Source organism: Bos indicus, chromosome 13 (assembly GCF_029378745.1).
Source record: "Bos indicus isolate NIAB-ARS_2022 breed Sahiwal x Tharparkar chromosome 13, NIAB-ARS_B.indTharparkar_mat_pri_1.0, whole genome shotgun sequence".
Lineage (NCBI taxonomy): Eukaryota > Metazoa > Chordata > Mammalia > Artiodactyla > Bovidae > Bos > Bos indicus.
Window position 1 is genome coordinate 33,877,607 of NC_091772.1, and position 15,198 is coordinate 33,892,804.

A 15,198-nucleotide genomic window follows, 5' to 3' on the forward strand; every position below is an offset into this window, starting at 1 on the left:
CAGGTAGGAATTAATGTGCAACTCTTAATCCCCTATGACTTGGGTAGCAAATTTATCACAAGATTTGGTCAAATACAACTTGAGGGAGCTTATACACAATACAAATTAGAAAGTATTGACGTTTGCTCCATTTCATTCATTTTATCGACCCCTACTCATGTTTTCCACTTTGTCATCACACATAATTGAGAAAATCTGGGAAAAAAAGGATATGCACGTGGCCATATGTTCACTCTCATCATTGTGCTTTCTTCCTTCCTGATGGCCCAAGATTTCTTTTCTGTCATTTCCTTTTTATTGAGAGGCTGCTTTCAGACATTCGTTTAGGGAAGGTGTGCTGGGGACAAACCCCCTCCGTATTCCTTCATTTGATTTCTTCTTCATCTTTGAAAGATCTCTTCTCAGGATACAGAATCCCAGGGCTGACATTTTTTTTTTTTTAATGCAGGAGAAATATACTACTACTCAATTTCTACTGTAAGGCTGGCAGCCCTGAGAACTCCTTTTTTAATGTAGCATGTATTCCCGCTTCCACAGGAATGAGAAGACACTTCGACGTGCAAGACAATTCTTTTCTTTAGCATTTGAGGTCTCCTGTTTCCGGCTGGCTCCGTCATTTCCTATGAGAAATTTTTGGCACTTAAACTGTTTCCCCCTAAAGGTATATGTACCTCCCTTCTCTGCTTTCAGGATTCTTTCTTTGGCTTTAGTTTGCTTATGATACACCGTGACCTGGGTCTCCTTGGATTTATCCTGTTTGGGATGCAGGATCCTGTCTTTTTGCTGCATTTGGGAAAATTTCAGCCATTATTTCTTGGAATAAGTTTTCAGGCTCATCTTGTTCTCCTGGAATTTTGATGACAGGCACATGGCACCCAGAGGAGTGGCTCAGGCTCAGCTCCATTCTGCAGTCTGGCTCTGTTGTTCACACGGGCTCATGCAGGCTCCAGTCCCACTGCCACATCACTGATTCCTCCTGTGTCCTCCCACATGGCTATGGAGTCTGTGCACTGAGGCTCTGTATGTTTCAGTTCTAAACTTTCCATTTCTTTGTGAAGACTGTGTCTTTTCATTTGAAGCATGCTCACGACTGGGAGCTGAAGCACTTTTATCATGACGCTCAGTGTCAGGTAATTCTAGCATCTCTGTCGCCTCAGTGCTGGTGTTTGTTGACTGTCTTTTCTACTTCAGTTGAAATTTTCCAATGAGTGAGTTTTGAATGAAACTTGGGGCTTCCGTGGTGGCTCAGACAATAAAGCATTTGCCTGCAATACAGGAGACCTGGGTTCAATCCCTGGGTTGGGAAGATCCCCTGGAGAAGGAAATGGCAATCCACTCCAGTACTCTTGCCTGGAAAATTCCACGGACTGAGGAGCCTGGCAGGCTATAGTCCATGGGGTCACAAAGAGTCGGACACGACTGAGCAACTTCACTTTCACTGGGACATTCAGTTATTCTGTTGGCAGACAGAGACCCTGGATCTCCTGTGGGAAGGTGTTCAGCGTCTCATTCCAGGCTATGGCGGGCAGGTCTGGGCTCCTCCTTCAGCCTCTATTCCAGCCTGGGGAGAGGGCCTGCTCTTTATGGCTGAATGGGTGGGATCTAGGCCCCCACCAGGCTCTTCCGATTCCACTCTGGCTGAGGGGCGAGGGTGCCTTATCACTGCCCCGTGTGGCTTCCACTGACATCACGGGTGGTGCAGGGTGGGAGCCTTGAGTCCTCACCAGGCTTCCCAGCAGGAGAGGGCAGGACGCCTACCACCACTGTGGGGAGGAGGAATGGAAGGCCAGGTTTCCGCATGGTTTCCAGGGCGTGTCCGTTGTCACTGCTGCTGAGGGGGGAGCAAAGCCCCATCTCCCTACTTGGTCTCTGACATCACCACGGCAGGGTGTGTGTGTGCTCTGCTCAGTGGATGCCAAAGGCTGGGATCCCCACTGGTGGGCATGGGTTGCAGGGCTGCACTCTTCCTGTGGCTGGACTAGAGCAGTTGGTGTGCACAGCCTTCTTCTTACCAAGTGTTGAGGTTCTGATCCCCAAGGGACTCACTACTGACTGTGTTGTTCCTTGGGTCCTAGGAAATCTGCCTGTCTTCTCTCCCCCTTCCAGAGTCTTCTTGGGTTTGTCTACATGTAATATCCAGAGGGTCTGGCTGTACTTAGCACGAGAAACATGGAAAAATATGTATTTCATCTCCCTAGAAGCAGAGGTCTTCACAGTTTTTTAAAAAAGAGTTGATAAAGGATTAAGTTACTATCTTATTTTACTGCTTCCCAGATGCCTTATACATGTGCCAGCCCAGAAAACTCCTTAATCTCTACTCATATTTTACATAAGAAAAGTTTAAGAAAATTAAAAAAAAGAAAAGTGTCACTCAGAAGGAGCTTCCAGGTTGCTCTGATTTCAAAAGTATATTTACAAAAAGCAGGAGAAATATCACCTAACCCAGACTGAATACAGGAGTTTAGACAATGTAAGGTCCAAATGTCAAGAAGATAAAAACTGAAGAAGAACTGAAGCTCTCAAATCAAGTCTAGGAGGGTGCAGTCAAGTTGGGCTGCATGGGCTCTGGTCTGCTACGTGGCATAGTCTGGATTCAAATCCCACAGGCAACTAGGAACACGAGAATTAGTTGTGATCTTCTCTTCCAGAAAGTATGAAGTTCAAGAAGCAAAAGAAACTCAAAACTCAGGATAGAGAGATCACAGTACAAAAACACTTGGGTTTCCTGGCTCATACAAAATTATTTTCAGAAAATACAAAAAATCTTTGAAAATAAATCACTGACCTGATCACTACTCATGATCTTTGAGGGACAGTGGAGATTAGGAGAGGTGGACAAAGTCATTCTGTTTGCATATTGTTCCTTTTGAAACTACAGGTCAGAGATGTTTAACTTCCTTCTGGAGAATGTGTTCTAGACTAGATTATATAAAGGTACTGTGTGTATCTGCACTAAAGAATAAAAGTAAAAATAAAGAACACTGATCTCTAGCACTCAGGATGGGTTCAGTAAAAGAAAAGTCATATAACTGGCCTCATATCCATTTTTTATATTATTCCTAGGAGGCATGATCTCATATGATATTTACTTTTGAAGACATGGATGGCAGAAAATGAAGAGGAATTAAATAGCCTCTTGATGAAGGTGAAAGAGGAGAGTAAAAAAGCTGGCTTAAAACTCCACATTAAAAAACTAAGATCATGGCATCTAGTCCCATCATTTTATGGCAAAAGATGGGAAAAAAAACAGAAACGGTGACAGACTATTTTCTTGGGCTCCAAAATCACTGTGGATGGTGACTGCAGCCATGAAGTTTAAAAAAATGCTTGTTTCTTGGAAGACAAGCTGTGACAAAATCTAGACAGTGTATTAAAAAGCAGAGACATCACTTTGCCAACAAACGTCCAGATAGTCAAAGCTATGGTTTTTCCAGTAGTCATACACAGATGTGAGTTGGACCACAAAGAAGGCTGAGCACCGAAAAATTGATGCTTTTGTACTGTGGTGCTGGAGAAGACTCTTGAGAGTCCCTTGAATAGCAAGGAGATCAAACGAGTTAATCCTAAAGGAAATCAACCCTGAATATTCACTGGAAGGACTGATGATGATGCTCCAATATTTTCGCCACCTGATGCAAAGAGCCAACTCATTGGAAAAGACTCTGATGCTGGGAAAGATTGAAGGCAGGAGAAGGGGATGACAGAGGACGAGATGGTTAGATGGCAACACCAGCTCAAAGGACACGAGTTTGGGCAAACTCTGGGAGACGGAGAAGGACAGGGAAGCCTGGCAAGCTGCAAGTCCATGGGGTCGCAAAGTGTGACATGATTTAGTGACTGAACAACAACAACAAAAATACAAAAATATAATTTGTTGGTTTCTAAACAGATTCTTCATTTGAGGTAATGATATGAAATTAGATAGGTTTAACTATATCGATAGTGTATGAAAAGCTTGATTCTGCTTATAAAAAACTAACAAAATTCAATATATTATATAGATCAATATACTAAATGCAAGTATGGTTGAAATAACTATTATTCTACTTCAGAAATTACTTTTTGGTAAGTAGAAGGAGCCGGTCCTTTTAGGAACCAGGCCGCACAGGAGGAGGTAAGTGGCAGGCAAAGAGTGAAGCTTCATCTGTATTTACAGCCATCCTCATCACTTGTGTTGATTCTCAAAGGAGTGTGAACCCTACTGCGAATTGTGCATGCAAGGATCTAGGTTGCGCACTCCTTAGGAGAATCCTCCAGAAACACCCGCCCCCCAACACACACTGGTCCATGGAAAAATGTCTTCCATGAAACCGGTCCCTGGTGCCAAAAAGGTTGGGAACCACTGGATTAACATGATAAACTGTAATTCATTTCAAACTTATCATCTAGTTTATCATTTCCGTTAATACACTTTTTAAAAAGAACCCAGAGAATAGAATATTACAAGAAAAGCTGAACTCACCATCGTCCTCCCAGCAGCTCTTTGTGCTCCCTTCTCTCGCGCTGCTCCCGGGCAACACTGTCTGGTCTGAGGGCAGGTCATCGTCTGGCACGCCGCCTTCACAGTCGGCTGCATCTGTGATGCTTTCTTCTTCCACAATGTGGAGTTTGTCTTCATCGTCTGAATCTGAGTTTGTTTCTACCACAGTATTATAATTTGTAACTGTAATACAAACAAGAAACAATCAATCAAAACCAACTAGTATAAAAACCAGTTTTTACACCTTAGTAAAAATAAATTTTAAGAAGTGCTTAAAATAGATTGTCACTCAATAATAGTTTATTTTAGACTGTAAAATGTAAACAACTAATGTATTTGATAACATGCATACATACAGCACTCACTAGATACACAAAAAAGGCAAATAATAGTAGCCATGCTTAGTGAACACTTAATTGTATGTACAGGTGTTTTATAAAGAGTAACTCATTTGATTCTTACAGCAACATTTTAGCAACCGTACGAACAGAGGACCTATCTACTGCCTACTGCTTATAGCCCTATTTTACAGAAGTGGGAACCAAGACACAGGGGAAGGTCACTTGTCCATCTAGGAAGTGGCAGGGCAGGGATTTGAACCCCAGGAATCTGGCTCCATATTCTGTGTTCTTAAACATTCCATCAAACATCTTCTCCAGTATAGCAAGTTTATGTTATATGATACTGCTTATACGGAATGAGAGCTTCAAATCTTTCAAGTACTACCATTTAAGAGAAGAGTTCATCTTCCCTAATAAAACAGCAGTGCAACATCAAGTTTAACAGTATTCTCAAATTGTCAATTAGGTCCAGGCATTTTCATTAATCCCATACCAACTTTAGAAAGAATCGCCCAATATTACCAAATTTCCACATAACGCAGACATGATTTAAGTGACATTTATATGTAAGTAATGTTTATATGTGAGTCATTCTGAAAAAAGAAACCTAATGTTCAGTTTTCAAATGGGCATCCTTTCTACCTTTTCAATGAACTTCAGTAAAGTTTAACACCAGCGTTATAAAGATATATAATTATTCTGAATGAATAATTCAGCTCACAGAACCAAAACAAATAATATAGTCCAGTCAATATTTTTTCCTCCAGAGTCTTTGTAATAGTCACTCTAATTGGATTAATTATTTAGAACTTCATTGGATATGATCACTGGAATAGCTCTTTTCAACGATCTGCAGGGTGATTCTTACTTGCTAAAATTTAAGGGGACAAAATAAGCTTTGTTCGTGTAGCCAAACAATAATCACTTTCAGTTATTCTTTCCATTTTTCCCTTAACATTTCCAATCATTCTTGAAAGAAGATAATCACCTAAATGCTTAAATGACATGCATGTAAACACACACAGACACACACACACACCCAAGAACACAAAAGAAGAAACACAATCTAAAAGTAGGGACGTGTATGTCAAGGCAGGAACTAATAACCAAAAGTCTACAAAACTGCTTTGACAGACCTGAGGAAGACCCCTCTGTCCAAAACAGTGCCACAGGTACCCTTCTACTCACATTAGGAACTCTTCCATATCTGAGGAAAAATATCAAGTCTTGTGTCTTTAATATTTTGGAATAAATACATTTTCCCAGATCGTTCCCCAGAGCAAATAGTTTTCTCTCTAGTTTTAATATAAAAGTAATAATGTCACTGTAAAAAATTCGCACAATACAAAACATGTAAAATTAGTAAAAGCCCCCTCCTCCAATTTCTCCTTCCTCAACCCATTCTTTCAAGGTAACAATACAGCAAGGTTTATTAATCAATTTATGCACTAGGTGGACATGGTACTTGGAGAAGGAAATGGCAACCCACTCCAGTATCCTTGCCTGGAGAATCCCGTGGACGGAGGAGCCTGGTGGGCTGCAGTCCATGGGGTCGCAAAGAGTTGGGCACGACTGAGTGACTACTACACACACAGACATGATACTAAGTATTTTATATGATGCTGCTGCTGCTTCTAAGTCACTTGCAATGCTACAGACTGCAGCCTGCCAGGCTCCTCTGGCAGAGATTCTGTCCACGGGATTCACCAGGTAAGAATATTGGAGTGGGTTGCCGTGTCCTCCTCCAAGGGATCTTCCTGACCCAGGGATCGAACCGTTGTCTCCTGTGTCCTACATTAGCAGGTGGATTCTTTACCACTAGTACCACCTGGTACCACCCATTTTATATACTTTATACTATTTAATAGTAACAGACCTCACCTTATACTCTCTTATTTAATATAAACCCTATATATATAAATGTATGCATGGATATCTAAACACATATGGGGTCACATTATACTGTTTTGCCATGTAGTTTTTGGGCCACATAATAACATATCCTGGAAACTTTTCTATGTGAGGACCTATTGAGCTTTATCACTTTCCTCTGGATGGCTACACAGCATTTCACTGTACAGACATAATCTAACCAATCATCTGTAGACAAAATTTAGCTTTTTTCTAGTGTTTAAGCATTGTAAACAATGTAGTAATAAATTTTCTTATAAGTACATCTTTGGACATTCCTTAAATACATTTGTCAGATACACTGGTAGGGGTGGAATTGCTGAATCCAAGGAAAAGTTACATTTAAGTAGCTATTAAAACACAGGAATTCCTTCTACTCTAGTCACATCACGAATAAAGTAAATTGTGAACCTATGTGACAGGTAAAGAGTGTGATTCTCAAAGAACAGTCTACAGCTGGAAAAGCGTTTCCCAATGAGAGTAAGCATTTAACTGAGAGTAAGATACAAATGTGTGTGTTTCTAATTTTACTTATTTTTGGCTGTGCTGGGTCTTTTTTGCTGTGCATGGGCTTTCTCCAGCTGCAGGGAGTGGGGACTACGCTCTGGTTGTGGTACAAGTGCTTCTCATTGTTGGGACTTCTCTTGTTGTGGAGTATGGTCTCTAGGGCATGTGGGCTTCAGGAGTGGTGGCACATGGGCTCAGTAGTTGCAGATCCTGGGGGCTAGAGCTTCAGAAGTTGTGGTTCATGGGCTCAGTTGCCCCGCAGCATGTGGGATCTTCCTGGATCAGGGATCAAACCCATGTTCCCTGCATTGTCAGGCAGGTTCTTTACCAATGGGCACCAGGGAAATGTGTGGGTGTGTGTGCGCTTGAATGAAAGATCTTACTGACAAATGATGCAAAACGCTATTAGTCTTGTTTTTACTTTCCAGGGCTCCTTATTAGTAGCCTACTGAAAGCCTTACTGAAGTCATTTAAAGTTGAGACGGTATCTAAAGGCATTGATATACCCCAAACTAAAATCTGAACACAGCTAATGTCTCCTGAGGATTAACTGATTCTTTAGTCCACTAGACCTGGCTGCCACGGAAGGTCTGGTTCAGTGCAAAGCTCTCACTGTGCTTGGACATTCATCAGTTCAGTTCAGTTCAGTTGCTCAGTCATGTCCGACTCTTTGTGATCCCATGAATTGCAGCACTCCAGGCCTCCCTGTCCATCACCATCTCCCGGAGTTCACTCAAACTCAAGTCCATCAAGTTGGTGATGCCATCCAGCCTCTGTCGTCCCCTTCTCCTCCTGCCCCCAATCCTTCCCAGCATCGGAGTCTTTTCCAATGAGTTAACTTTTCGCATGAGGTGGCCAAAGTACTGGAGTTTCAGCTTCAGCATCAGTCCTTCCAAAGAACACCCAGGAGTACATTCATAGATAGCTGAAATTCCTACTAATTTCTAAAAGGAGGTTTTAGTACCCTTTCAGTGTCTTGCAGTGGCCATGGGTTTGCAGTGATGCTATTCTTGCCTTTTAATACAATATACTCTAGTTTAGCTTTATTATTATCAATTCTGTTGGCCGTAGGTGGTCTGGTTAACTCTAGATTGTATATTTACATGTACAGTTAAGAGTATTTGGGGCTTGAAAATTTTCCAAAAATTGGTCTTTAAGATACACACACACACACACACACACACACACACATTATGGTTTAAATATTTACTTGCATGCTTCATAGTTTTCAGTAAGTTCTTTTTACTCTGAGCTGTTTCATTCCATCTGAATCAACTGTAGCCTGAAGTCCTCTTCGTGAATATCTGTCACTTTCTAGGGTTCTAGCAAAACTTCTCCCTGTGCCCCAGGAGAAGCTGCCTTTGTAGTTTGGATGACTACAAGCCACATAACAAAAACACGGAGACTGCATATATTTTACTGTTACCTTGTGAATTTCCCCCAAGTGTGTTTTGAATAAGTGGAATAAAACTTGAAAAATCCAGAAAAGCAATATATTTTGTTAACGAAAATGGAAAAAAAGACCAATAAGCCTTCTCACTGTCTTCTGCTTCACAGTCACTTAGTGGAGGGAAAGTAGTGAAAATCACTTATACTAATTATCATAACTCAGATAACACACAAGCCTGTGTGTCTGGATCTATCCTTTGGTGGATCCACAGAGCTAATTTCAAACTACACAGCTCCCACATCAGAAACGCAGAGAGAGTAATGCAGGACCTTTATGAACTGTAGAACACAATGAGTGCAGTGATCTCAACTGTCTGCCCATCTATTCCCGTATCTCTATGCTGCGTGCAACCTTTGAACAAAAAGTAATGAAATACAGTTTTTCTAAAGAGAAGCATTTTTAACAATCACAGGTGATCATTACCTCTCGCTTTTGAGTTTTAACCAAAATAATAAAATTTTAAGAAAGAAAATATAAAGGTTTTAAAATCTTTAAATATATAAAATTATATAATTGTATCATATAAATATACACAATGTGAAAGTTAAATTTCAATAAAAACGGTAAAATTTTCAATGCATTCCAGAATGTGGTAAGGATATGCTGACTCTTGGTGGTGATTCTTTTGTGTCATTTGCTAGCATTAATGCCAGATTTAACAGTGTTTCCCACACAATGTGGTTGTGAGGAGCTAATGACTGAGAAATGCATTGTGCTCGGAACAGTACTTTATCAGCAGTAAAGACTACAGAAGTACCTGCTGTTACTCTCAGCAGCAGTGGCATCTCACTGAACCTTTACAACAATTCCTAAGAAGTAGGTACTACTACATCTTCCTTTTATAGACAGAAAAGGAAAAAGTAGCTGAGTAACGGTTTTGAGGTTAAGTAGCTACTAAGTTGAATAGCTGGACTCCGATCCTGGTCTGCCTGATTCTACAACCCATATACGTTTACTACTAAGTATAAAGCCTGCTGGCTGAAGATTTCTGCACTAGTGATAAATATTTTTAAACTTGTATTTCTGTGTCTAGCCTATTATGGGGCCCTGTAATTCCATACTTAACAATTTGCCACTAAAAACATTTTCAAATGACTCAAAAACTTTAACCATTAGAATCTCAATATAACCAACAGTATCCCATGAAGTAATATCATCATTATAATTAATAAGCCTTTACAAGACTTGCACATATTATTTTCAATACTTGATAGCATGTAGTATTGTATCAAAGGTGCTCATTAAACTCTATGTACCTATTTCTTAAGTCACATACAATTATAATAAAAGAATTAGCTAAATTAGATGAATGAGGTTCAAGACCTGAGCAATACAATCCCAGCTTCCATCACAAAGGTAAGAGAAAGATATCTGAAGGCTTTATAAATAGAAGCCCCACCAGACACTGTTTATAATCATGCTGCATAGCAGATTAGGTTCCTTCCTGTATGTAAAGGGGAGGCTGGGGGGTGGGAAGAGGAGGTGGGGTGGGTCAGGTCTGACTCACAGGTCTTCGGTTCCTGTCAGGTTACAGCAGTGGCATGTGTTGATTAAAGCCACAGGCAAAGGCCACGTTTTGACATATTTTCTGATGTACAAAGGCATTTTTCCTTCCAGAGGAGAAGTACATCATGCTGAACTACATCCCACTCCTTCACCAATCCCCAAACACACACATCTGCATGGCAGAAAAGAAAACTTCTCTTAGGAGAAGACACAAGACTGGTCCTTAAAAACTAATAAACCACTTCTAGCAAACTGTTCTACGTACATCAGTCTAACTTACTGTCATAATTTAAGAAAGACCTAGAAAACAAGTACACTGAGTCACGTATGAAGCCATATTTCACACGTGTCTGCACTATGTTGAGAGCAGCACAATTCAGGTGGGAGTGCTATGGAACAGACTGGAAGGTGGAGACGCTGCACAAGTACTTCCATTACTGCTAACATCGCTGTGAGGAAAATACCATCACATCGTGTATTCATACTCCTCTTGACCTGAGCATAGTCCCTGACACACTCACTGCCTTCCCCTTCCACAGAGTAGGTACAGAATTATTTGCTGAACTGAATGTGAGCCCACACTTATTTATTTCTCAAGGAAGAAGTCAGTCAGTATATTTAAGTTCTACTGATAATTCAGGAAGATAAAGACAAAGCTGCAATGATAATCAGATAAAAAAATCTTGTCAATTAACACACAACATAGAAAGGAGAGGTCATTTGACAATTTGTAAGGTTAGAGAAAATTTGTGCAAACAGCATGACTCCAGGAAAGAGGAGTGCTGTCCATAAATACTACATTCAATATTTGTCAATCTGGCTTTTAAACTAATTTATAGATAATGTTAACTTACTATCTAGACATATTTTACTGCACAAAGTTATGATGAGTATGCATATTTAATATAACATACAAGTAATCTAATAAATGGGCTTCCCAGGTGGCTCAGTGGCAAACAATCTGTCTGCCAAGCAGGAGATGCTGGTTCAATCCTTGGGTTGGGAAAACACCCTGGAGAAGGAAATGGCAACCCTCTCTAGTATCCTTGCCCGGGAAACCCACGGACAGAGAAGCTTGGTGTGCTGCAGTACAGGAGGTCACAAAGAGTTGGAGATGACTGAGAGACTTAACAATGATGTTTGGCAAAACTAATACAATTATGTAAAGTTTAAAAATAAAATAAAATTAAAAAAAAAAAAAAAGAGCCACACATGGACTACATGTAAAAAAAAAAAAAAAAAAAAAAAAAAATGTACAAAGTGTAATTAGCTAATTTTAAGTCCTTTAAAAATAGACATCATAGTGATTGTAGAGTGCTCTAAACACTGAACATGCGAGATTTTACTAAACACTAACGGTTTAGCAAATTTGGAGGTAACTTATTTCAATTCCTCTCTAGGTACAATCTTTCTTAAGAGTACCCAATAAACAATAATCACAGACTCTTTTGACATTTTCAAAATAATTTGATAAACATAATTTCAATGAAAGTCAGTGATTCTGAAATTTACCCCTGCAAAAGGGCTGGTGGTTTACAGGGCCTCCAGATACGAGCTATTAATAGACAGACAGCTGAGAGCCACGTCAGCCGGAGGGAGGGCTGCTCCCACGCACAGGACCCCCGTTCTTATTTTCCCCTCTCTCATTACATAGAAATCACTGCATATTCAGAGGATCTGTCTTTGGTCCTCTCTAGTTCTTATTTGGGCCTTTCTCCTATTCTCCATGGGTCCCTCTGTCTGTATCTCTTCCCAAGTTAACTTCCCCTTTTCCTGCTTTATCAAAACTCCCACTCACTCAGGGAGCTTAGTTTAGCCAATGTTTGTATAATTTACTATAATGTTGGCAAAACTGTTAAACAGCAAAATTCTCAGCAGATTAAGTTCAGTCCCAGGAACAGGTGAGGAATGTATATAGACTAAAATAATTCATGCTAAATTATCAATTACTAATAGTTCCTTTCACAGGTAAGCTCTACATTGATAAAAAGGATGCTTTTTAATTTATATGACTTGTTACTTATGTAATACATGCAGTATGACAAAAGTCAATGTGAAGAAGGGATTTAAAATGCATACATAGAAATTATTAAGTTAAAAAGTAGAAAAGCTATATAATCAATAAATCAATCCAAAAGCCAGATTTTTAAATAATTAATAACATAGACAAATCACTAGCCCATTTAACACTAGAAAAAAATTGAGAGGCACAAATATTCAATATTAAAATACAAACAGAGAAGTAACTAACATGACTTACCAACTAAACAAGAGGAATTTAAGAGACAAACTTTATAAATATTTTGCACAAATCTAAGCAAATAAATTTGTAAACATGGATGAAATAACTTTCTTGGAAACTGAAAATGATTATAGCTATATTTATTATTTGATAGAATTTATAAAATTATAGAAGAGAGAGCCAAGGTAGACAGACCATAATATAAATTTGGGAAGATATCAAATAGTTAACCATAAAGTGCCATATGTTTTCCTAGGTGAACTTCAGGATCTTCAAAAGACTGATAATTCTGTTGCTTTTTCAAAGGAGAGAAAAATGAAGAGTCCAAGTTCTTTTTATGAGGCCAGCATAATAACAGTCAACTAGAATCTGAGGATGGAGAAGGCGATAGCACTCCACTCCAGTACTCTTGCCTGGAAAATCCCATGGATGGAGGAGCCTGGTGGGCTGCAGTCCATGGGGTCGCTGAGGGTCAGACATGACTGAGCGACTTCCCTTTCGCTTTTCACGTTCATGCATTGGAGAAGGAAATAGCAACCCACTCCAGTGTTCTTGCCTGGAGAATCCCAGGGACGGGGGAGCCTGGTGGGCTGCCGTCTATGGGGTCACACAGAGTTGGACACCACTGAAGCGACTTAGCAGCAGAATCTGAGGAAGACCACACTCTTCCCCTCCCCACATTCCACCCAATAAAATCAGTCTTAATGGTAATCACTGATGTAAAAATTCCAAATATTAAATCCAGGATTATATTAAAAGAATAAAGCAAGCACTACTCAACAGTAAGAAATATATGAAATTCACTACATTAACACAATAAAGGAGAGACAATATGACTTGTATAGAAACTGAAACACATCTGAAAATATTCCCTATTCCTTGTTGATAAATGCTTTTTCATAAAAAGTAAAAATGAAGTTAGTATCCTGATAAACAATTATGTATTGGGAGGCATTTTTAAGATAAAGATGTTTAATGTCATTAGAAATTAGCAGTATTCTAAAAGAACAAGCTGATATTTTAAAAGTATGAAAGAAAAGCACAAATAATAGAAAAGAAAAAGCAAAATTATTATTGTCAGGTGATATGAAGATGCTTCTTTATGGAGAATGCAAGAAAAATTAAGAAATCATTAGCAATGAGAAAATTTGGTAAATAACTAATTATGAATTTAATAGGAAAAAATCAATAGCTTTCCAATAAATCAACAATAACCTGCAAAAGACATAGCAAAAAAAAAAATTCTACTAATATTGATAACTACTCAGAAGATAACACCTATAGGAAAAAAAGAAGCCTGGAGAGCCAGCAGGGAGCTGGCACACTCAACGAGCATGGAAGGATGTGGGTGAATGAAGACATCCCTCTCTGGGGTAGAACGGTTTCATATGGTAAAGATTCAGTTCTACCTAAAATAATCTACAAACTCAATGCAATTCTGGCCCAAGTACTAACATGCTATTCTAGATTCTAAATCCAGATGATCTGGACCAAATGATTCTAAAGCTTACAAGGAGATACAAGAGCACAGTCTCTGGAGTCAGACTGCTTGGTCCTAATCACAGCTTCCTCTCTTATCAGTTGTGTTGCCTTGGGCACATTACTCAATCTTCTCATGCCTCAGTTTCCTCATCTCTAAGATGGGAATGATGACAGCATGTCCATAATAGAGTTGACATAATGAGAAAAAAACTTATATAAGCAAAAATTTCATACAGTACTGCACATAAGTGCTCAACATATGATATTATTATTATTTTCTGGGAAATAAACAAAAATATTCAGGAAAACTCATTAAACTAATAGTTCAGTGATAGAGAGGCTTCCCAGGTGGCACAGGGGTAAAGAATCCGCCTGCCAACATAAGGAGACACCAGAGACACAGGTTCAGTCCCTGGGTCAGGAAATGTCAACCCACTCTAGTATTTTTGCCTGGGAAATCCCATGGACAAAGGAGCCTGGCCTGGCAGGGTACAGTCCATGGGATTGCAAGGAGTCATACACGACTGAGCGTGCATGCATGTGCGCATGCACACACACACACACACACACACACACACACACACACACATATGGTGGTGGTGAGGCAGGAGCAAATGGAGTTCCCAGGCTGAGCAAACAGAGTTCACCCCCTATGGACAGAAATTCCGTAACAGAAGGATAAATGGAAGGATAATCTGAGTCCTGCCCAGATACAAGACAGAGACCACATATTTCTCATTCTTGAAGTCAAGGAGACCTTCCCAACTAGAAAGCTCCTTGGAGGTCAAAAGGGGAGTGGTGTCAGTCCACCCATAGCCTCTTCGCTGGAATCCATCTTGGCTGAGAGATGCATGCACGCCTATGAGAGGACCCTGAGGTAAACCAAACACTGACTCAGACCCAGGCAAGTCAAAATGACTAGCCAAAGGAAACGGGAAGAAAGGGCTCATGTAAGTGATTTAAACTAGCACAAGGGCGTGACTCTCAGTCTGCCCAAGTGTCTATCTACATACACTCTTCTTCCTCTAATAAATACTTTACTTGTTTCACTACTTTCTGTTCTTGTGGGAATTCTCTACAAAGCAGAAAAGCCAGGGTCTTGTCACTGATCACCAGTCTAGTGACTGGGATTCAGCACTCTCATTGCCATGGCCCAACCTCAATCTCTAGCCGGGAACCAAAACCCTGCTTCAAGCTGCTGCAGGGCGAGGCCACTGGAGATCGGTGGCAGGAGAACATGGATGAGCTGTACCACACAGGAAAGGAATCTTGAAGCCAT

General features: G+C 40.0%; 1 protein-coding gene and 1 non-coding gene across 6 annotated transcripts in view; both read right to left on the minus strand.

Annotated features, from left to right (window-relative positions):
• The window catches only part of ZEB1 (zinc finger E-box binding homeobox 1), a 196,806-nt gene that overhangs the window by 49,214 nt on the left and 132,394 nt on the right, over positions 1 to 15,198 (minus strand). For all 5 annotated transcript variants that reach the window (XM_070800923.1, XM_070800920.1, XM_070800922.1 and 2 more), the window contains exon 2: positions 4,463 to 4,663. In XM_070800923.1, the coding sequence (XP_070657024.1) occupies positions 4,463 to 4,663 (201 nt within the window). The remainder of the gene's footprint in view (positions 1 to 4,462; positions 4,664 to 15,198) is intronic.
• Positions 441 to 563, minus strand: LOC139186687 (small nucleolar RNA U109). The gene has a single exon (XR_011570360.1). It is a non-coding gene; the product is annotated as a small nucleolar RNA U109 (small nucleolar RNA).